This window comes from Labeo rohita, chromosome 3 (genome assembly GCF_022985175.1).
Source record: "Labeo rohita strain BAU-BD-2019 chromosome 3, IGBB_LRoh.1.0, whole genome shotgun sequence".
Classification (NCBI taxonomy): Eukaryota; Metazoa; Chordata; class Actinopteri; order Cypriniformes; family Cyprinidae; genus Labeo; species Labeo rohita.
This window is the reverse complement of record NC_066871.1, coordinates 53957645-53980843: the sequence shown is the minus strand read 5'-3', so window position 1 is coordinate 53980843 and position 23199 is coordinate 53957645. Positions and strand designations below refer to the sequence as shown.

The following is a 23199-nucleotide window of genomic DNA, read 5'->3' as shown; positions in this document are numbered from 1 at the left end:
GCTCCGCATTATCGTCTTGGCAGAACTATTGTTCCAGCCACCAAAGATAGATTTACAAATAACCTGCCTGATTTATCTCAACTGCTCTGTGTACCCCTTAATACACAGGATCTAGACAAAATGACTAGCAACATGGGCACCATCTTCTCCGATACGTTAGAAGCTGTTGCCCCCATCAAATTGAAAAAAGTTAGAGAAAAACATATTGCACCATGGTACAACAGTAATACCCAATCCCTCAAAAAAGAAACTCGCAATCTTGAGCGCAAATGGAGAAAAACTAACTTGGAAGTTTTTAGAATTGCATGGAAAAACTGTATGTCCAGATACAGACAGGCTTTAAAAGCTGCTAGGGCTGAGCATTTCCGCGAACTCATAGAAAATAACCAAAACAATCCAAGGTTTTTATTTAGCACAGTGGCTAGATTAACAAATAACCAGACACCACCTGAGCTAAATATTCCTTTACAGTTTAATAGCAATGACTTTATGAATTTCTTCGCTGATAAAATAGATAACATCAGAAATACAATAACCAATGTAGATTATACTGCATCTAATATGTCAACTTCTTTCGTCGCACCCAAAGAAAAACTGCAGTACTTTACCGCTATAGGACAGGAAGAGTTAAATAAACTCATCACTGTGTCTAAACCAACAACATGCCTATTAGATCCCGTACCCACTAAATTACTAAAAGAATTGTTACCTGTGGCAGAAGAACCGCTTCTCAATATTATCAACTCATCGTTATCTTTAGGTCACGTCCCTAAACCATTCAAGCTGGCGGTTATTAAGCCTCTTATTAAGAAACCACAACTAGACCCTAGTGAACTAGCAAATTACAGACCCATTTCTAATCTTCCATTTATGTCTAAAATTTTAGAGAAAGTTGTATCTGCTCAACTGTGCTCATTCTTGCAAAAAAATGATATCTATGAAGAATTTCAGTTAGGCTTCAGGCCCCATCACAGCACAGAAACTGCACTTGTTAAAATCACTAATGACTTGCTTCTTGCGTCAGACCAAGGCTGCATCTCACTGCTAGTTTTACTTGATCTTAGTGCTGCGTTCGACACTATAGATCATGACATACTAATAGATTGACTACAAAATTATGCAGGTATCCAAGGGCAGGCTTTAAATTGGTTTAGATCCTACCTGTCTGATCACTACCACTTTGTTTATTTAAATGGGGAGTCATCTCAGTTATCACCAGTAAAGTATGGAGTGCCACAAGGATCTGTTCTAGGTCCTCTACTATTTTCAATATACATGCTGCCCCTTGGTAATATTATTAGAAAACACGGGATTAGTTTCCATTGTTATGCTGATGATACTCAACTATATATCTCAACAAGACCAGATGAAACTTCTGAATTATCAAAGTTAACAGAGTGCGTTAAAAATGTAAAAGATTGGATGACCAACAATTTTCTGCTATTAAATTCAGATAAGACAGAGATATTACTTATTGGACCTAAAAACAATACACAGAATCTTTTGACTTACAATTTACAACTAGACGGATATACTGTTACTTCCACTACAGTCAAAAGCCTGGGTGTTATATTAGACAGCAACTTGTCTTTTGAAAATCATATTTCTCATGTTACAAAAACAGCATTCTTCCATATTAGAAACATTGCCAAGCTGCGAAACATGTGACCTGTTTCTGATGCAGAAAAGCTAGTTCATGCATTCATGAGCTCTAGACTGGACTATTGTAATGCACTATTAGGTGTTTGTCCTGCATCTTCAATAAACAAGCTACAGATAGTCCAAAATGCAGCTGCTAGAGTCCTTACCAGGTCAAGAAAATATGGTCATATTACCCCAATTTTAAAGTCTCTGCACTGGCTACCTATTAGGTTCCACATCAGCTACAAAATAGCACTTCTTGCCTATAAGGCACTTAACGGTTTAGCTCCTGCGTACCTAACTAGTCTTCTACCACGCTACAATCCATCACGCTCCCTAAGGTCACAAAACTCTGGACTGTTGGTAGTTCCTAGGATAGCAAAGTCCACTAAAGGAGGTAGAGCTTTTTCACATTTGGCACCCAAACTCTGGAACAGTCTTCCTGATAACGTTCGGGGTTCAGACACACTCTCTCTGTTTAAATCTAGATTAAAGACACATCTTTTTAGCCAAGCATTCAAATAATGCATCTCATAAACTTTTTCTGCAGCTATATCTGATCAAATGTTCATTATTAATCTTTAAGCTCTGGTTTAACAAACCTTCCTTTTCTTAGTTTGAACAGCAGCTACGCTAATTATGTTCCTATTTGTTCTCTGTTTTTGCCATGGGATTGACATCCCATGGTAACTAGGAATTCACAAGCTCCAGTGTGGATCCAGAACACTTAAGAAAAGATGATGCCAACCCCTCAGAGGACTTCAGATGATGCCAACCCTGAAAACATACAGCACTACCGAATTCTGCTACTAATTTATAGTGTTCTTTGTCTGTTTGATTACGTCATTAATTGATCTTTACCACACATCTCTGCCATATGTACATCAAGCTACTACTACATATATTGTAAAAATGTCAATTTGGTGTAAAGCTGCTTTGCAACGATATGTATCATGAAAAGCGCTATACAAATAAATTTGAATTGAATTGAATTGAATATAAATGTGATAATATGAATTATATTAACTTTAGCTGCATTTGTTGTGAAACTTGCTAACTTTCGCACAGTATTAAAAAAGGTGATTTGCTAAGATTCATAGAAAGAAAAAATACACTCACTTCTTCTGGAGGTGTAGCAGGAACACAAAAAGTTGGTACCGATCCATTTTTCATGATCAGCTTCTTAGAGAAACCTACTTTATACTGACCCTCATTTATAAAGCAGTCTGGTGAGAAATTATTTGCGTAAACATGAATGCATTTAGGTTGATCAGGGGGCATATTCTACCAATTCTATAGACATTAGGACAAGGTAAACACATGCAGTGAGAAATATGAGAGACAGGTGACTGTGACTGACTGAAGGGAAGAGAGACCAGGTTAGTCAATCCCCCTTAAAAGCGATTGGGTCCCACTTTATATTGTGTCCCTAAAACCTGTGTACTTACATAGTAACTAGATGTGTATGTAGTATGTAATCACAGTGTAAGTACATAGTATATACAGCTCTAATTTATGTTTGACTACGCACATGTAGCAACCCACTGAATTGTATGTGTAAGTACAAAAGTAGATACAGAAATATTACAGTAGTTACACACTCGAGAACAGTAGAACGACCCACCCAGCCCCTGCTCAGTGCCCCCCTGACAAGCAGTACGTACCAGCATATTTATGGCCATGAATCATGCAATGGGTCTATACTTCTCTCAGTGCAGGACATCCTGGTATTAAACTTCTTCTGGCGGCCAGCCATGCCCAAGGAAGTCACTACATATGTCAAGTCCTATCCAGTCTGTGCCCAATCCAAAACTCCTAAAGAATTACCCTCGGGTCTCCTCAAACCACTACCCATTCCTCAAAATCCATGGTCCAACATCTCATTTTACTTTTTCGCCGACCTACCTCCTTTCAACGAGTCTTAAGGGGTCTCCCTACAGCCATGGAAACAGCCCGAGCCCTGTTCCAACATGTCTTCAGAGTATACGGCCTCCCCGAAGATACTGTCAGTGATCATGGACCTCAATACACCTCACAAGTCTGGAGGACTTTCTGCAAACAGTTAGACATAAACATTAGTTTCACATCAGGCTCAACCAAGAGAAATCGGTCGATACCTGTGAACCTACTGCAGCAGACAACAACACAGATGGTCAGAATTTCTACCATGGGCCAAGTATGCCCAAAACTCCCTCACTAACACTTCCACTGGCTTGACTCCCTTCCAGTGCGTCCTGGGGTTCCAACCCTCCATGTTCCCGTGATCTGGTGAAACTTCTTCTGTCTCTGCTGTGGACGACTGGATTCAGCATAATGAGAGGGTGTGGAACAGTGCTCATGTTCATCTCCAGCAGACCATAAGAACACAGGAGTTCCAGGCCAACAGACTACGTCACCCACACCCTCCCTACAAACCAGGACAACGGGTCTGGCTCTCAACGAGGGATTAAATATATTGTCTGTGACTATATTGCCTGAGTTGGCCATTGTTTGAGTGGCGAAAGACTCTCCAGGGATCACAGCCAGATAATTGCAGACAATAATGTCTTGGGATCAAAAAGCCTTATAAAGAGCCATGGCTGGATCTTCAAACAAACTGATCCAAAAGGACCATCAAAATCAATACAAAAACCCTAGAAATCTGAAAAGGTGAGAATATCAACATGGAGCTAAGAATCTTAAGGGTCTGCAGAGATTCTGTATAGAACAATGGTCTCTGATATCATCAGGTGTTCTCCGACTCTTCAGGCATTAAAAGTCAGAGCTGTTAAGCTGGCAAAAGAAGGTATTGAACAAACGGGAAAAGGGTGCCATTAATTGTGGCCAATGTGTATTAGAGAAAAACATTTTTAAATGAAAGATCAAAATGATCAGTGCAGATTTATTTTCACAGGCTTCTTTGTTCATTTACAAAGGGTACCAATACTTTTGATGCATAAAGACTGGAAACATGTTAACGTTAATCTGAAGTTAAACCTGCCTCCTGGTAGGTTTAATTTAAACCCCAATTTAGTCCTGAAGTAGCTCTAGTCTTCGTCCAGAAAATCAGCCTATTAAAATTTGGACTACACTAAGTCTGAGACTTTAAAACCATGACTGAGAAAGCACTTCTCATTAAATCTGGTTTAAATGGCCATTTCAGTCTAGGACTAGGCTTAATCTCTGTCCAGGCAAATGACATGGCCTGACCCAAGATAGTCTTGGTTCACCAATGATGTGACAACATCAAAAGACAGGCCTTTTCCCTGTGTAGATTTTGATGTCAATGGTGTAGCCATTGCTAACACAAAAAGGTTTTGTGCCCCACTAAGTAGGCTTGGCCTTCATATATTGCTTGAAGGATATCCTGGCTTTGGTGGCAATCATCACCTCTTATCAACAGAAAATGCACCTGTTCCTTATAATGTCCAAGAGCGTCATATTCCTATGTGCCCCTTTTTTTGTCATGCTCTGCATCTTCCACTGGATCACTGATGTGGAGATTGCTAAAAACGATCCCTGGACATCACAGTAGCAGGAAAGGGAACATGAAACTAAGTCGTCTTCTTCCAGAACTCCCTCACTTTTGGCAGATCCATCACATACATGTAGAGAAGCAGACCTATGTACTTTTGTATAAATCAGCTCATGTGAGTTTCCTACCCCTTTCCAGATTTCTCACCGCATTCTTGTTTTTGTGTTTGCACACAAGATGTTTATGACCTCTTCTTCAAAATATTGACTGAAAATATCAAGTGGAGATTTTTTCCAAATGTGAGTTGTGGCTCCACTCCAGGTTTCTTTTAGGAGTAAACCTTGGAATATTGGGCACTATATCAGGATCTGCCTCAGTGTTCCATCTTCCATCAGGTGATACTGGTGAGGGGCTACACGATTCCTCGCACACACGAATGTGCCCCCGACTATGACCACGGCTCTGACCTCTCCAAGGTGGTGTTGTATTCGATGTGGATGGCCCATTTGCTTCTTCGTAGGTAACTGGAGCATGCGTTACAAACACAGTATATATTCATAATATCCATAAGTTGGGCAAGTTACTCTGAAAATGTAATCAAATTACTGATTACTCCTTTTAAAAGTAATCACGTTACTGTTCTGATTACTTTATTTCAAAGGAATTTGTAATTAGGTACATTACTAGTTTTTTTTTCTCTATAAAATTTATGAAAATACATACATGCTCCCATTGTGCATGCCTTCTTTTTTCTTTAGGCTAGACCTCTTCCTGCTCTTCTTCCATCTCTTGTTCTTCCTCTTCTTTCTCCTGCTCTTTATCATCATCTCTGTCTTCACTTTCCCCTCCTCAAGTAAAGTAGTAGAGTAAAATATTGTTTAAAAATTAGAGCTAAACTCTGCAGGAAACCGGCCCTCCAGGACAGAATCTGATAACCACTGATTTAGTTAAACTACTCTACAAATACACCTTTTTGAAGGTTATTGAGCAGGGTACATATGCGACAATTGTAAATAACTATAATTTTCTAAATAATTAGCTCATCTTGTCAACATTACCAGAATATTAAAATAAAATGACAGAAGGGTGTTTGTAGCAAGTTTAAATACAAGCTGCAAAACCTCAGTAAATACAGTTAATGTTACTTTGTTCCATTTTCATTGCAAGCCCGTTCACCAAACAACTTTGTAACCATTTGCTAGAAACACAATAAAGTTTTTTCTTCCCTAATAAAAATAATACACGTTGATTCAATAGATTCAATTTTCAAAACAATTTAAGGTATTTCATTATAAAAAAGCATATATAATATAAGCACACATTTCACAGGGTTAGTTGGAGAGCTGTCTAAGAGTGCCTAATTTGTTTATCTTAGACAAGATCTGCAAATCATGAGGACTCGGATTATCCTTTTGACTCTAAAAGTTCAAGTGCGAGCAGTGACGATGATGATACTGACATTAAAGACAGTGGCAGATGGACACCTACACCCTCTGCAAGTGAACAACCTCTTACTTGTGTGAAGACCTTGAAAAGAGCAAGAAATTTCAGAGTAGGTGTTCACAAAGAATAAACCATGAATGAGGAGTAACTGAAATGAATGGTCGTTGTCTTTAGAGCTAGACAGATGATTGTGGAGCAGTCAGTGAGGATGAGGACATTCCTGTTACATCAGAAGAGAGTTCAGATAGTAACACAAGCTTTGCTGTTCCTCCAAAATGTAAAAGGAAAGGTGCAAACTTTGCCAGTTAAGTTTTGGAATTAATCAGTGTTTTTAAATGAACCAGTTGCATGAACAATTCGAGTGAATCATTAACTCTTGCTGCCATCTACTGATGGTTTTTATTTCATATTTAACTTTTTAAAAGTCACTCCCACTGCTATGCAACCACCATGTATGTTCAGGAAACACACAGCAATGCTTCACAGTTCTCCTCAGTTGTTTCTAGACAAAAGGAGGAAGCAAGAAATACACTGAGCTCTCTCGACTACTTCCTGCTAGACGTAAAAAAACATTTCAGATCTGTTCAACACGACAGTTTAGAGGAAGCAGAAAGATCTACAAGTATTATTTGAGGTGAGTGTTTTATCTTTCTTTCATTGTTTTAATGTTTCATTGATCAGTTCCTGCTTCTTTAATGCTGTGCTGAAGTCATTTTTATGGTTTTATTAACAGTTCTTCATGTGCCGATCAAGTGGGCTTTTGTCAGGATGCCGGAAAGTTGGTTTTATATTGGACATTCATTAGACGTTTTGATCCTTTCTTAAGTATTCATTTATGTAATGGCATAATTGTCATTGCTCATGCTGTATCTTATTCAGATTAGATTATTTCATAATTAATAATAATATTATTTGACAATGTAATTGTTGTACACATTAGAAGTGAAAACACAACGATCGCTTGTAGACATTAAGTTTGTGCACATCTTACAGGACTTACATTAGAAATGTTACTCCGAGCTGAATCTGTATTTGAGGGTTTCTTTTCCTGGATTTGGAAAACCACTAACAACAGTGTCTCCAGTGAGCAAATAAGTTAATGTCAAGCCGTGGGTGAAACTCTTGCATTGAGCTGAACTGGAACATCCTGAGCCGTTACAAACCGATTGCCTTGAAAAATCTAGTAACCATTACTCCAATAACTCAAGTGCTTCAAATATCCATTACAACTGAATGAAAACAGTGTTCTGTTCATTGCACACACACAAGTACACGTAAATGTAAGGTAGTGACATTTCAAATTTAAAGGTGCCATAGAATGGATTGATACAGTATTTTAAATTGTTCTCTGATACATATTTAGAAGGTATGTGGCTTAAGTAAGGGCAAACAATCTCCAGTTTTGCATGTCCATTTACTACCCTAGGATTTGTCTTTAGAATGAAATGATCTGTTTTGGAAGGGTCATGAATAATAATGTTGAGCTCTGATTGGCTGCTTCACAGTGAGGCTCAGTGTTGAGCTCTGCTCTGACTGGCTGTTTCACAGCTCACATAGCAGGAAAGAAACACAGGGAGGAAAATATATATTTCAGTATGTTCTCTTGCAGTTATACTGTATATAAAATGTGGACATCAGGGAGCTGCTATTAATATGCATGATTGCGTTTTAGTTTCACTTTAGTTTCATGCGATCGCATGCACTGTTTATACTAATGACAGAATTTACCACACATTTTACAAGATCAAATGTTTGTCAGCAGTGTTCAGGATCTGTAAATCATTCACCATCATCCTCAGTCATCTCTTCTTACTCTGTTTATGTGATAAGTGAAATCCTATGTACTGTAATGTAACAGGCAACCGATAGCAAGCTTACAATGTCCCCTTGTGCAGGAGTCACCAAGCTTGATCCTGGAGGGCTGGTGTCCTACAGAGTTAGCTCCAGCTTTGTTCAACACACCTGCCTGGAATATTCAAGTATACCTAGTAGATCTTGATTAGCTGCTTCAGGTGTGTTTGATAAAGGTGTAAACTATGAAAACTGACAAAGCTTGTTAGTTGTAGAATTATTTGATTTATATTATTTGAATTATACACACAACTCTCTTTCAGACCTTTTTCTTCTTGTCCTGTAACTGTGAATCAGTGACGAAGACAATGGCGTCTGTTAAAGATCTGCTCAAGACTTCACTGATGGACCTGGAAAAGGCTGATCTGGAGCTGTTTCAGTGGCACTTAGTGAATGATCATGCATGCATATTGAAGTCTGAAATGGAGGGTGCAAATAGCTTAAAAACAGTGGATAAGCTGGTGGCGTGTTTTAAACCAGAAGGAGCTGTGAAGGTCACAGTTGGCATCCTGAAGAAGATGCACCAGAATCATCTGGCTGAAGAGTTGGAGAAGAAACACAAGCCAGGTAATGTTTAACTCACTGTGACTGTAACATGTAACTGTTTAGTGTGACTGTTTGACTTACAGTTTTCTCTTTCATAGCACAGAGCCACAAGAAAACTTAGAGACAGAGACAGCAGAGAAACACGCTGAAAAACAATGTGTGATCTTATCAGTCATACTTCATAGTTGTGTTGTATAAATCACAGTTAAAGTAAGAATATCAGTAACAATGACCTAAGCACTGCCATGCTGTGGCATTGTTCATGATGGTGAACAGATCATAATGGTTGGGAGCATTATTCAAATTAGAACAGATTTAATGTGACAGGTGATGTACTTTATCACCAGATCTAACCAGATAAGCACAACTGACCTCCTCAACAGCCAAAACTTCAGCCATCCACTGTATGTGAGCAGCAATGACCACGCCAGTATACCTTATAAACACAGAAACAATGCATTCACAGCCAGCTTTACCTGAAGCGTAGGCTACTGAGTTTACAAATTAGACATTGAAAAAAGTAAACATACCTGGATGACTTGATTTGAATGCATAAATCACAAATTCACAGATTCACAAATTTAGTAAATTAAATTAAAAACCTCAGGACTGTATTACCAATTCCCTTTAAGTCAAGTCATTTCACCTTTCTTTGAAATGCCTCTCGTTCAGCTATTTCAGGCAAGCAAATGCAGCTCCCATGTCTCTGAATAAGGAAACAACAAATTCTTCAAAACTGTTCACCAGACTTATAGCTACATTTTAAATCAACAATGAAATCTGACGACTGTCTCATAAAATGTGTTTTTTATGTTCAGATAGTGTTAAAAAAAGCTTATCACTGCACATACAAAGTCCTAAGAGCATATCAGGAAGATGACTGTTTCAATAACAGTGATGCAGTGACTTTACCAGTTAGCAGCTGGCTCTTTTATTCAGAAGGGGGACTGTTCCAACATATTGTACATTGCACTTTCTCTTCTTCAAGTATTATATGTGCACCACCTATGCATATTTGATGAATTTGGTGTTACTTTCAAAAGTAGTTTAATTACAATATGGTGAATGAATTCTGAAGAGACTACGTTGATGTAAAATCTTGTTTCTTAAAAAAAAAAAATCTATTTTATTTTCATTTTTTTAAATCGATGTTTTATTAACTATATCATCTTTTAAAACAGCAGATTTAATTCTGAAAAAAATTCTTGGAATCTCACAAATTCAAAATGAAGAAGAAAGCAGGATGTATTTTTGAGGACAAGAAAGAAAATAAAGTACATTTCCAGGCTGTTTACACAAAGCTCTTCATCACTAAGGGAGATATGAAAGATGTTAATCAGGAACATGAGATTCTGAAGATTGATGATGCTTTTATGAAGGCAAAAACACAGGACAAATGCGATGTAATCAAATGCAATGATATATTTACATTATTAAGGGAAAATGATGAGGAAAAGATTGTGTTGACTAAGGGAGTGGCTGGCATTGGAAAAACAGTCTCTGTGCACAAGTTTATCCTGGACTGGGCTGAAGGAGAAGCCAATCAGGACATACACGGTGTGTTCCTGCTTCCATTCAGAGAGATGAACTTAATGAAAAATGAAGAGTTCAGTCTCCATGAGCTTCTGCTGGAATTTTATCCTAAAATGAAGGATATGGAGAAAACAAAGTTATATGAGAAATCCAGGCTAGTATTTATATTTGATGGACTTGATGAGAGTCGCCTGCCTTTGAATTTTAATAGTAGGTCTCTGAACACTGTTGAGAAAAGATCATCTGTAGATGTGCTGTTCACAAGTCTGGTCAGAGGGACCTTGCTTCCATCAGCTTTGGTCTGGGTGACCTCAAGACCGGCAGCAGCCAATCAGATTCCTAAAAAATATGTAGGTTTGTTCACAGAAGTGCGAGGATTCAATGACGAACAGAAGAAGGAGTATTTCAGAAAGAGATTCCCAAAAGAGATTGAAATTGCTGACAGAATCATCTCACACATTAAGACATCTCGTAGTCTCTACATCATGTGCCATATTCCTGTGTTCTGCTGGATCACAGCCACAGTACTTCAGGATATTCTCATTGAAACCAATGCAGAGAACATCAGCACAACACTCACTGAAATGTACATCCACTTTCTGCTGATACAGATGAAAATGAAGAACCAAAAGTACGATGGAAAAGAAGAAAGAGATTTTACGAAGAACTTAGAATCAAACAGACCAATGATTTTAAAGTTAGCCAAGCTAGCATTTGAACAGCTGAAGCAGGAAAACGTTGTGTTCTATGAGAAAGATCTAAAAGCATGTGGTATTGATAGTAAAGACACTGAGTTCACAGGAATGATCGCTGAGATCTTTAAGAAGGAACATGGGCTTCATGAGACAAAGGTCTTTTGCTTTGTGCATCTGAGTGTTCAAGAGTTTCTCGCTGCAGTGCATGTGTTCCTTTGTTACCTGAACAAGAACATGCAGGAGCTTCAGTTTTTCTTTGATAGACCAAAAGAAAATATCACATTGCAGCAGCGCCAGTTTTTAATCAGTGAGCCAGAAGAAAATATTACATTGCCAAAGCTACTGGAGAAGGCTGTTGATAAAGCCATGGAGAGTCAGAAAGACATCTGGACCTGTTCCTGCGGTTTCTGATGGGCATTACACTGAAATCCAGCCAAGACCTGCTCACTGGTCTGATCTCACACACTGAAGACACCACAGAGCGCATCAGACAAACAACTGAACACATTAAACAAGTGCAAGATAAGAATATCCCAGATGAAGTTTCAGTCAATCTATTCTACTGCTTACTTGAGCTCAAGGATCGTTCATTAGATGAGAAAATGCAGAGATACCTCAATTCAGATGAACATCCAGGAAGAGACCTCTCATCTTCAATGTGTTCAGTGCTGACCTACATACTGCTGATGTCAGAGAAGATTCTGGATGAGTTCAACCCAAAGAGATTCACATCATCCCAAGAAAACTACAAGAGACTTATTCCAGCTATGAGATGCTGCAGAAAAGCCCTGTGAGTAATTTCACTGACTGCAGTTTAATCAAATATTTTAATCTAGATCACTAAATAAGTGGGGTAACACTTTACAGTGAGGCTACATGAATTACAATGAATTCATGCATACATGCATGCATGAATTGTTGCCTTACTTCATGAAGTGATATCTCATGAATTATTAGAAACTTACATGAGTTCAAAGTTTTTCATTCATGGCTTCATGGAAGAACTACACATTAATTAAGACATTAACTAAGATGGGTACATCATCATAATTTTTTTCATGAATTCACATGCTGGGCTGTGATTGGCCAATGTTTGGATCTGTTCACCACTTTAGCTGAGGGGCCACACACATGATGAAACCATGAAAAGTCATGATTATGAAGAGCAAAATAAGTTATTGCAGAAACACTAAACATCAGAAATTAATCAGAATAAACCTGTTTGGGCAGATTTGACAGCTGTGGTTTTGATGAAAGATGCTGTGAAACTGTGTCATCAGCTCTCCAATCATCAGACTGCCATCTGACAGACTTGGACCTGAGTAGCAATCACCTGTAAGATTCAGGAGTGAAGCTGCTTTGTGATGGACTGAAGAGTTCATACTGTCGACTGAACATACTGAGGTTTGACATTCACTGAATCATTATGTTAAAATAATTTGGATAATAATGTGTTTTTAGTAAGTATGGCTACACTGTAAAAAGTGAACCTGTGCAGTTGTTGCTTTAAGGAGGTATTTCTCTCTGATAATACAAACAATTCTAGTTTTGTTGTTGTAACCTAGTTCCATCAAGATTATGCAACTTAAATACATTACATTGACCCAACATTGATACAACTTCCAATAAAACTTAGAAGAAGCACATTCAAAACATGCACACCAGGAAATTTTGGTTCAGTTAAAAATTATGGTTTGAAGTTATATATTTTAAGTTGCAGCAAAGTAAAAATGACAATTGACAGCACTACTAAATGGCAGTACATTTCAACGCTCTCTTTCTGCTTTTTTTGCTAGTTTAAGCTGGTCATTTTGCTGGTTTATGCTGGTCCTTTGCCAGTACATGACCAGAATAAACCAGGAAAGGACCAGCTTAAACCAGCATCCCAACATCAAAACATACCTAACCAGCATATGCTGTTTTTCTTTCAGGAAGGAAAACTGTTCCGTGTATTATGCATTTTGGTAAAATTAATATTTGTTACTTGTGATGCGCTGCAAATCAGTCTGTTTTAAAACTAAAAGACGGAAAACAGACGTTTTGTCATGCTGAGAGATAAGCAGATGTATGTGTGAGAGAAAATATTATATATGGTGTTAAAAAATAAATGATACAGCGGAAGATAAGCAATTCTCTGCTGTTCTCTGTTTTTATTTAAGCTCCATTAGATGAGAGGCATGTTTGGAACATTCTCTTGCCATTTACTGTTGCTGTCAGGAACATTTTTTTTAGCAGAAGGACTGCATTTAATGAACTTGATTAAAAAAAAAGTAAGATTTCAATACATATATATATATATATATATATATATATATATATATATATATTTTTTTTTTTTTTTTTTATTGTTGGTAACCATTTTATAAAAGCAACAAGGTACTCGAGGAAGTGCTCTATCGTGAATAAATCATGGATGAATGGCATTGTTCGAAAAGATGGCCAGGCCAGTTTGAAGTAGCATCATATGATTGACATTCAAGAGGGGTAGCTGTGCTGATAAATAAATCAGTACTATTTCATGTATTAAAAATTATTGGTGGTCCATCCCGCAGATATTTTATTAGTAGTAGTAGGATGCTTCATTTGTGAATTTGTGAATATTGTAATCTTGTGAAAATTTTCAGTCTGAATTTTTTTTTAATTTTTTTTTATAATCTTAATCTTAATTTTTTCCTCTCTTCAGGGTAATTTAATAGTTGGGGGTGATTTTAATTGTACCCTAGATCAGTGGTTCCCAATTCCAGTCCTGGGGACCCCCCTGCTCTGCACTTTTTGCATGACTCCCTTATTTACCTTATTAACCCTAACCCTGAATGAAATCATCAGCTCATTAGGAGAGAGACATGCAAAATGTGCAGAGCAGGGGGTCTCCAGGACTGGAATTGGGAACCACTGCTTTAGATCCTAATTTAGTTCCATGGGTATTGATTCTTTATACTCACAGACTACTGTAAATTAGAAAAATGTTTTGCATGAATGAAAGTTCATTTGGGATGTAAATATACTCATCTAATTTGCATATTATGACGTCAGCAGGGACGATCCCCTTTGAATTTCATAATATTCAGGAAATAGTAGATATTGACTTGATGTTTGAACTTGTTTGTTTGTTTGTTTGTTTGATTTTTGGCTTTTTATCCTCATTCCAAATGATAAGAAAAGAAAAAAACAACAATAAAACTGGACTACTATACTATAAATTATTAACTATTTATTTTTTAATTATTACTATATTACATAGTTGTAAAATGTACGTAAACAGTAACCTACTTTTTGATCAGTTCATCAGTAATACTCAAGATATAATAGATATTGATGCTGTGCTCTCCCACATGTACCTTGGCTACTCCTACCTCTTTGGGGCACTGAGGTGTAGATATATCTCTAGCAACAGCTCTCCTATGGACACTATGACCACGTTTAACCCTGTAATCCCTGTTGGGCAAAGTGTCAAATCGATCACTTGTTTGTGCTTTGTGAACAATCTCACCTTGTGCAGCAGCACCATTGCGCTGCAAAGCTGTACTACAATTGATAAATGGCCGATCATCTTTTCCAAATGGCAAATATACCCCCCTCAGAGTCACTTTTTATTAGCCATCTGGCGATTTTCTCTCAAAAAATAAAAAAATTTACTTGGATGGTATGAACTGAACTGCTTCCGCATCAATGACACAATCACTCACTTGCTCTGCTATTCTGTCTTGAATTTTGTGATCATTCTAAATTCAAACTGATTCAAACTGAATCATGTAGGGAAAGAATGTGCACTGATCCAACCTACGGGATGTCCTATTGCCTTAGTTTAGCTTGTATTTAGGACAAACCTGCAGTTCAGATTATAAACCCGATAAAGACATTAATATGGCTGTTTGTTTTGTTCTCTTTACAGGCTATTTGGCTGTAATCTCACTGCTCAGTCCTGTGAAAGTTTATCTTCAGCTCTACAATCCTCAAACTGCCGTCTGAGAGAGATGGACCTGAGTAACAATGACCTGCAAGACTCAGGAGTGAAGCTGCTTTCTGATGGACTGAAGAGTCCAAACTGTCAGCTGCAGATACTGAGGTTTGATTTCAAACACTTTCATTAATTATTGCCCATTAAATAAATCATTAAAAATCATATTGCTGAGATTTATTCTGTGAGCAATTGCAGTGTTTTTCTTGTTTAGATTTCCCTTATGTAATCTCACTGCTCAGTCTTGTGAGAGTTTATCATCAGTTTTACAATCCTTAAACTCCTGTCTGAGAGAGCTGGACCTGAGTAACAATGACCTGCAAGATTTAGGTGTGAAGCTTCTTTCCCATGGACTGACGATAAACTGTAACCTGAAAATACTGAGGTAAACTGTTTTCCATAAAATAATTAACAACATGCTACCGCATTTTGTTTGAGAGTGAAGCATGACACTGTATTCATTACCACACAAGAAAATCATATCTTAGAGTGAAATGTTGTAGCCAGGGCAGCTCATGATGACATATCAGCTAACAGCTGCTCACTATCTCTGGTTTACAACAGCACACATAGTGTTACAGATAGATATCTAACACATGAGTCAAGGGTCAATAGCTCAGCTAAATTAAACACTGATCTCCATGATGATGACATCGTTTTAACCAATAAAACATCAACATCTGACCACTGTAATTCTCAATAACAGCAGGCCTATTATCTCATTAACTTTAAGGAATATAGAGGAATTGAAATTTGACTTGAGATTTGAAAGTCCCACTTCTGTTGGATGGAGCACAGGAGATTCAGATAATGCCAAGTTCAGACTGTACGATTTTAGCCCCGATTTTGACTCGCAGACAGGTTTTGAGAAATCGCCAACAAATGCCCAAAATCATTTAATATGCAAATTAGTTTGAAGAACTAAATTAGCCAGAGATCAGCTATCAGGATTAGAAGATCTGGAATCTTTCAAATCATCTCAGATGTAATAAGCAACATACAAAGAACAGGCCCCTGATCTAAACCAGGTTGGTTTATTTTTTTATCTTGATTTCTGCTACAGACCACAGGAGATAGATATTGGCTACTGCAGAATATTCCACTTTTTTTACTTTCAAAAACTCCTTGTTGAAAAGATCAAAAACTTGCTGTGTATTTTGGGTCATCATCCATTTGTTCTAAGAAGTGCTTTGTGTCAGCTTTGTGTGAACTAATGTGATGTGGTTTGTTGCTGTGTGTGTCTGTAGGTTATCTGGCTGTATGGTGACAAGTGAAGGCTGTGATTATTTGTTGAGTTCAAACCCCTCACACCTGAGAGAGCTGGATCTGAGCTACAATAACCCAGGAGAATCAGGAGTCAAGCTGCTCTCTGAAAAACTCAAGAATCTGGACAAACTCAAGTATGTTGAGTGGAAATTTTTTAGGTTTTATTACTTGAACTACTCTAGGGGTTCTAGTGGACAACAATTATTTTTGTTTGCAAATGATGCAGTTGATTCACAGCTGTCTTCTGTTGACACTGGTATCTTAGATCATCTGTCAATTTTCTTTAACCTGGATTTGTCTCTACCTTATACTTCACTGAAGTCTCACTGTGTCTCTTTTGCTCATTCTGTCCCTTGGTATAAAGACAACTTGCGCTTTAAGAAAGCAGCTTGCTGTAAATTTGAGTGCAAGTGGCGTGACTCAGGTCTGAATGTGTTTTATCAAGTTTGTAAAGACCATTTGGGGGAATAAAGAGCTGAAATTGAGTCTATCAAATCTGTTTATTTTTCTCAGATTATAGATAATAACCAAAGTAGTTCCATGTATCTCTTTCATACTATTAACAGACTTAAACAAATTTAGCTAATACATTCAATACTAATACTATAAACAATCTATTGTCGATGCTTAAGGCTTACACCTTTAGAATGATATATAGTTTGTTAAGATTAATTTTGTGTGTTTAATTTAAAAATGAACATGTGAAAACAAAGACCATTTCAGTGCAAGGACGTCCTGGAGCAGGTTAACAGGTTAACAGAACCACCCAGAGGGAGCAAGTAATTTGCAGGAAGGAAGAAAAACCTTTACAGCTTTAGCACTGAGTGAGGGCAAAGAGTGTACAAGGAAGGCAAAGCCTAAGCACTGGTTTGCTTTAAGAACCAGCCTTCTGGGCACACTTGCGAGAGGATCTGTTTCAGTGTAGTCATCCTGAATGGCCGTTTCATAAGAACGCAGTTCAGATATCGGGGGTTCAAGGATAAGGAAGTAATGGCTGTAAAAGCCTGACTCACTCTGAGCTGGGGGAACTGCTTCTACGGCTCCTTTCACCAGTAAATTCATCACCTCGGAGTTCAGGATGTGTGTGTCTTTGCTCTGAACTAAGATGGGAACCATGCTGCAGATGTCTGGGCAGCTGGAGGCGCAGGCTCCATAGACTGCTGAGTCTGTGCTAACTTGGGGCAACTAGTAGCAGTCGTAGAGCTGGAGCTTGGCCTGGGACAACTTCTGTGCAGCAGTAAAGTGCTTGACAAATCCCTCAACTGCCGGTCCAAAAAGGCTAGTGCAGGAGACCGTGAAGTCCTTGGAGGGGACCTCGTCCGTATCCTTGATCTCCGTCAGTGTCAGTGTTACTATGAAACATATGTTACTAAGCTTAAAATATGTTACTATGAAAGCAATTCAGTTACAATTTCAAGCAGTTTTAAGCACATTATCTAAAATCCAAGAACTTTTTAAAGGTTAGTGAAAATTCAAGCATTTTCAAGGATTTCCAGCACCTGTACGAATCCTGTTTTAAACATATTATTACTTTTATATTGTAGGCAAAAATGACTCTTTTGTATTAAAAGGTTTTGTATGTCCTATGGAAGCAAAACACGTTCATCTGATGTTTTGGTTTAATTTTTTTGTTTTGTTTTGTTTTGTTTTTTTTTTTTTTTGGAGAAAATAAAGTGCAGGATGTCCTTGATGTTTAAAGAGTTATTAATCGTAATAACTACAATAAATAAAACAAAAAAGATCTCAATGCATTACTGGCACTGACTGACACATACCTGCAGCATGGATCATTACTTTAGCTGTTAATTTCATGGTCTGGTTTTATTTGGTTTAATGTATTTTAGACCAGTTCAGTCTCTGTGAAACCAAATAAGACGGGGGAAATCCTGAACAGACTGAGTGATTTCTTTTGTCTTTAGTCCATCACCGCGGTCTGAAACTGTGTGAGAGCAGCAACCCTGATCCTATGATTTTCTAACATGTTTAATATGTTGTTAATATTTAGAATATTGTTAGTATTTTTAAAGTTTAACATGATATTTTGTCTTGATTATTTTGTTTTCACAATTATTCAAATCAATATGAATCTTATGTGTGTGTGTGTGTGTGTGTGTGTGTTATAGCATGGATCATGGAGAAGAATACCGAATTACAGCAGGACTGAAGAAATGTACGTACACACATCTAACCCTAACCTAATCCACTCTCTCACACACACACACACACACACTAAAATGCGTTCAAACAAATGTAATCTTACAGTGCTACCTCATCTGTATCCGATTTCAAATGAGCAGATATCTGTAAGAAATGCAAAAACCTGCTATTATTTTCATTACAAACATTTGCACTGCAAAAAGCGGAGCAGAGTGATTATTCAGTGCCGCTCCACCCTGCTATAATGATGTCCCAAAATACACCCCAGAGAAGGCAAGCTACGAGATAATAAGAGGGATTCAATATTTGCCTTGTACTGATATGATAATGCATGTGAGAGCATTTCTGTCCAGTCCAAGGTTTTGGCAAAGCTTTCTCCATTTTATAAATGCCAAGCCGATATTTATTCTACTTTTATTTTGTTTGTTCCAATACCTTCTTGCCTCAGATGGTATACGTCTATGTTTCTGGGAATTTTGCAAGGTGTAATGGTGATCCATGATACCTAAAATGCACTTGCACAATAAATAACTACCACTTCCGCATTCATGGGCAGAAACCGAATAGCGCGTATATTGTGTCATTGGCGACAATGAACAGGGATGGTTCATTATTTAAATCTGGAATTTCTCTGAATTTACAAATTCTAGAGAACTTTTGAGATAACGTAAGCACACAACTGCATGAAATATATAACACTGTGCAAGTGGTTTTTGGATATTTTATTACAAAAATCTTACATATTCTGCCTTTAATATCTTCTAACACTTAATTTTGATGAGTCCACAACATACACCATACTGACTATCAGAAACTTAACAAGTATATGTCAACTTATTCTACTAACTCTAAACCTGCCGTAACAGTCTACTCTGAGAGTTAGTAGACATGTAGTTATGAATTAATGAGAACTAGTTTACATGTAGTTGCAAAGTTACTTTTAGAATGTCTAAAGTGGACTAACAAAATAAAGTCTGACCCATTACAGTGTGTATCATGTTTGGTCACAATGGTCAAGAAAATCCCAGCTGAACTGGACAGAGAGTGAAAATATGTTGGCTCATCAAACATGTCAGTGTACAAGTAAAAAAGTGTGGTAAAAAAAAAACGCATCTGCCTTTAAACAAAGAGAAATACGACGACTCATTCATGTAAATACAATGATTTTAAAAAGTTCAGCAAACAAATTTCAGTGTGTATTCGGTCTTTTACTTGAATTTATCAGAATTTAGTTTCAATTTTGGTCTAGCTCCATGTTCAGTCTAACTCCAGTTTCAAGTGATCGTTAAATTTAGGCAATATTCATAATTAAGAACTGATCACTGATCAGCAATCCCTAATTTGCAACTTTCCCTTAAATACTACCAAAACAAAAGGGCCAAAAACATTTATTCTCAGCTTACATCTGAAGCCTCTGTAGAAGTTGTTTTCTTGCCCCAAATGGTAACACCTGGTGTGGAGCAATGTTTACCAGATTTTACCAAAAAAGTACAGAATTCACTTAAGTTTTCAATATTTCTCAAAGTCACGTGATATGCACATTTAATTTAATAATTCATTCATAATTCCTGATTCTGCTGTGTTTTCTCTCCCTCAGATTCCCGTCAGTTCACTCTGGATCTGAACACAGTATATAAACAGCTCCATCTGTCTGAAAACAACAGAGTGATTACTTGCACGAATAACACAAATTATCCGTATCCTGATCATCCAGACAGATTTGAGCGTCGTGAGGCGATGTGTAGAGAGAGTGTGAGTGGACGCTGTTACTGGGAGCTGGAGTGGAGAGGAGATGTGTATATTTCAGTGTCATATAAGAGCATCAGCAGGAAGGGACAGGGTTATGAGTCTGGGCTTGGAGATAGTGATCAGTCCTGGTGTTTGTTCTGCACTCCCTTCAGTTACTCATTCATACACAATAACACACAGACTGATCTCCCTGCAAAGCCTATCAGTTGTAGAAGAGGAGTGTTTAATGCTGATGCTGAGAATGTTTATCTCAGGGTTGTAGGAAGAGATTATGATAATATCTATAGAATAGGAGTGTTTGTGGATCACAGAGCAGGAACTCTGTCCTTCTACTGCGTCTCTGACACAGTGAGCCTCATCCACGCGGTCCAGACCACATTCACTCAGCCGCTCTATCCTGAGATTGGGTTTTACAGCCCTGGATCATCAGTCAAACTGTGTTGATGAATCAGAATAGATTAACAAGAGATTCTACTCTTAATTCTTTGAGGTGGAATATGAATCAGTAAGAGTTACAAATGTTACTGAGTCCCTTCATGACACTAATGTGAACATCAGAATAAATGTGTCATAAATCCTTATCTAGACATTCTGTGATATCTGTAATGTCTTATTCATGTGAGTTTGCTGTATTGTTTGGAGTAAAACAACATCAGATCATCTTGAGATCATTTTGTAATTGATGATGAATATCTGAGATATTTGAATGCTGTATGAATTATGAATCAAATCAATTCCATATGAGACTGAAAGTTTTATTTTCTGACATTATCAAATATAACAGGATTTAATCAAATCTATATTTATTGTAACCACAGTAAAGATATATTACATTATTATGAGCTCTCCTTCAGTGAAAGAAGCTGCCAGAATATTTACCTTCTGAAATATATTTTTTCTTCTGAGTAGTAAAATGTTTTAATGACAGTATATTGACCGAACAAAATCAGTACTTTTATTTATTAAATCATGTAATGAGTTCAAACATAAACAGGCTTTGCTTAATTCATTTAAACAGTGAATACTTCAGCTGAAATATTTGTATCAACACTGGGCTACTTTTTATTAATTTAGTTATTAATTTGTACAAATATTTACAGAAATGTGTTAAAAACACAATCTAATTTTACTGTCAAATAAAAAAAAAGTATTCAATAATATAAAAAATACAAATACATAACAATGACCAAAATATTAACTGTATTTAATTATTATTTACATGATAACAGATCAACAAAGAAATGTTGTCACTGCAATAATCATATACATTTACTGTGAGGTTTATCAGCTGGAGTGCCTATGAACTCCTGTAGAGGGCACTTCACCCCGGACTTTTGTGTGTGTTAGCTCTGTCTGTGTTTCCCAGCCATAATTTAGGACACTTATTGTGAAATGTTTGTGTCTTCCCTTGTGTCTCTGCCCCCTTGTTTACCACCATGGCGATTCATTGTCTCCTCCCCCTTGTTATCTCGTTACCTTGTCTTTAAATCCTCCCAGTGTTTGCTAGGAAGTCATTTAGCAGACTCTTTTATTCAAACACCTTTACAAATGAGGACAATAGAAGCAATCAAAACCAACTAAAGTGCAATGATATGTAAGTGCTGTGACCAAACAAAATTATGATGGCAATACTCCTACTGCACTGTAAAATATTGATGCTACTTCACTCTAAAAAAATAAAGTCAGTATTTAATTTTTTTTTTTTTTTCTTATTGAGCAGATAAGTCACAGGAGATTGACTCTTGTCTGGATGTTACAGGAACAGAGACACGCGAGTGTTTATCTGATGAAGAGTGCTTTCCTGGCAAAGATGAGTTTTTACGCCAATCCCTGTTCTAGGTGGACCTCTGAATGTATTTTGCTTGAAAATGCAGTAATTTGATAAAAATGCACTACATTCATAAAAATGCATTTTTCTGTTTTTTGTCCAAAATGTTGTATTTTTGATAAAACCTGCATTCAAGTGATAATAAAACAAAATATTCTTTATTTTGATATATAATAAGTTCATATACGCATAGCAGAAAATATTCTGTAGGCCATCAAATTTAGGTGAAAATCATCAAAAATGCTGGCAGTGGCTGGCAACTTTTTTAAAAAACGCTGGTGGGGAAAGAGTTAAGTTCAGTTCCGTACACTGCACATGTCTGTAAATGTGCTTGTCACTACCTGCATTTTGCAGGAGTTAATTCGGTAGTAGAATGCGGTTGTCACTCCCGTAAATGACTGAAGTGTGTGTAAAGAGAACAGGATTAACCAATAAAAGGTGAACTGACAACCAAATTTAAACGCGTGGCCATAGTGCAGTAAAAAAAAAAAAAAAGTGTTATTTCACAACCAAGATGTTTCAACATGATTGCAATATGACTTTATACAATAGTAGATCAAGAAATTAAAATGAAGTGACTTACATTTAGACACATTACTGACTGTGTTTGCTCTATTTCGCTGATAAAAGCAGTTTCAGTCAAGCCACAGCAGAACTGTTTTGTGTCTCCAAACAACACAGCGGTGTTTCGTTACTGAATGAATCCACATTTTGAATGAATCAAGTGAATCAATTATTTAGTAACCCATTCAAAAAAATCACTTGCCTCATTTCTGAATAAATCAGCCATTTGAACGAATCTGTTGAACGAAGGACTAAATGATTCACTCATTTAAACAGTCATTTGCTGCCACCTACTGGTTTGGTTTCATATTTAAATCTATCATTGCATTTTTTTTCAACATTTTTTTATATATATTTTTAAAAAATATTTAAATGATTTATGTTTTAGGTCAATTATTTATGCATTTGAAATTTTGAAGTGTAAATACAACATTACAGTTTATTATTATTCTGAATTAATTGAAACTGTAAGGATTTGAAGGTTTGTGGAATAAAAGTAAAATTTAAGAGGAAA

At 37.0% G+C, this 23199-nt stretch overlaps 2 protein-coding genes across 5 annotated transcripts in view; both read left to right on the top strand.

Annotated features, from left to right (window-relative positions):
• The window catches only part of LOC127162791 (uncharacterized), a gene marked incomplete at its 5' end in the record, with an annotated part of 236588 nt that overhangs the window by 106186 nt on the left and 107203 nt on the right, over positions 1 to 23199 (top strand). The window lies entirely within an intron of this gene.
• Positions 7055 to 21215, top strand: LOC127161958 (stonustoxin subunit alpha-like). Of its 4 annotated transcripts, XM_051104746.1 has the most exons (11): positions 7064 to 7172; positions 7272 to 7316; positions 8434 to 8550; positions 8653 to 8956; positions 10117 to 11953; positions 12394 to 12567; positions 15056 to 15229; positions 15336 to 15506; positions 16369 to 16521; positions 18511 to 18557; positions 20142 to 21215. In XM_051104746.1, the coding sequence occupies exons 7-11, from the start codon at positions 15138 to 15140 to the stop codon at positions 20735 to 20737; spliced, it is 1059 nt and encodes a 352-aa protein (XP_050960703.1). In that variant the 5' UTR covers positions 7064 to 7172; positions 7272 to 7316; positions 8434 to 8550; positions 8653 to 8956; positions 10117 to 11953; positions 12394 to 12567; positions 15056 to 15137; the 3' UTR covers positions 20738 to 21215. The 4 variants fall into 4 exon arrangements, 1 of the variants encoding a protein (XP_050960703.1); XR_007827223.1 differs by lacking the exons at positions 15056 to 15229; positions 15336 to 15506; positions 16369 to 16521; positions 18511 to 18557; positions 20142 to 21215 and having other exon boundaries at positions 12394 to 12511; XR_007827224.1 differs by lacking the exons at positions 7272 to 7316; positions 8434 to 8550; positions 15056 to 15229; ... (2 more) ...; positions 18511 to 18557; positions 20142 to 21215 and having other exon boundaries at positions 7055 to 7172; positions 12444 to 12536.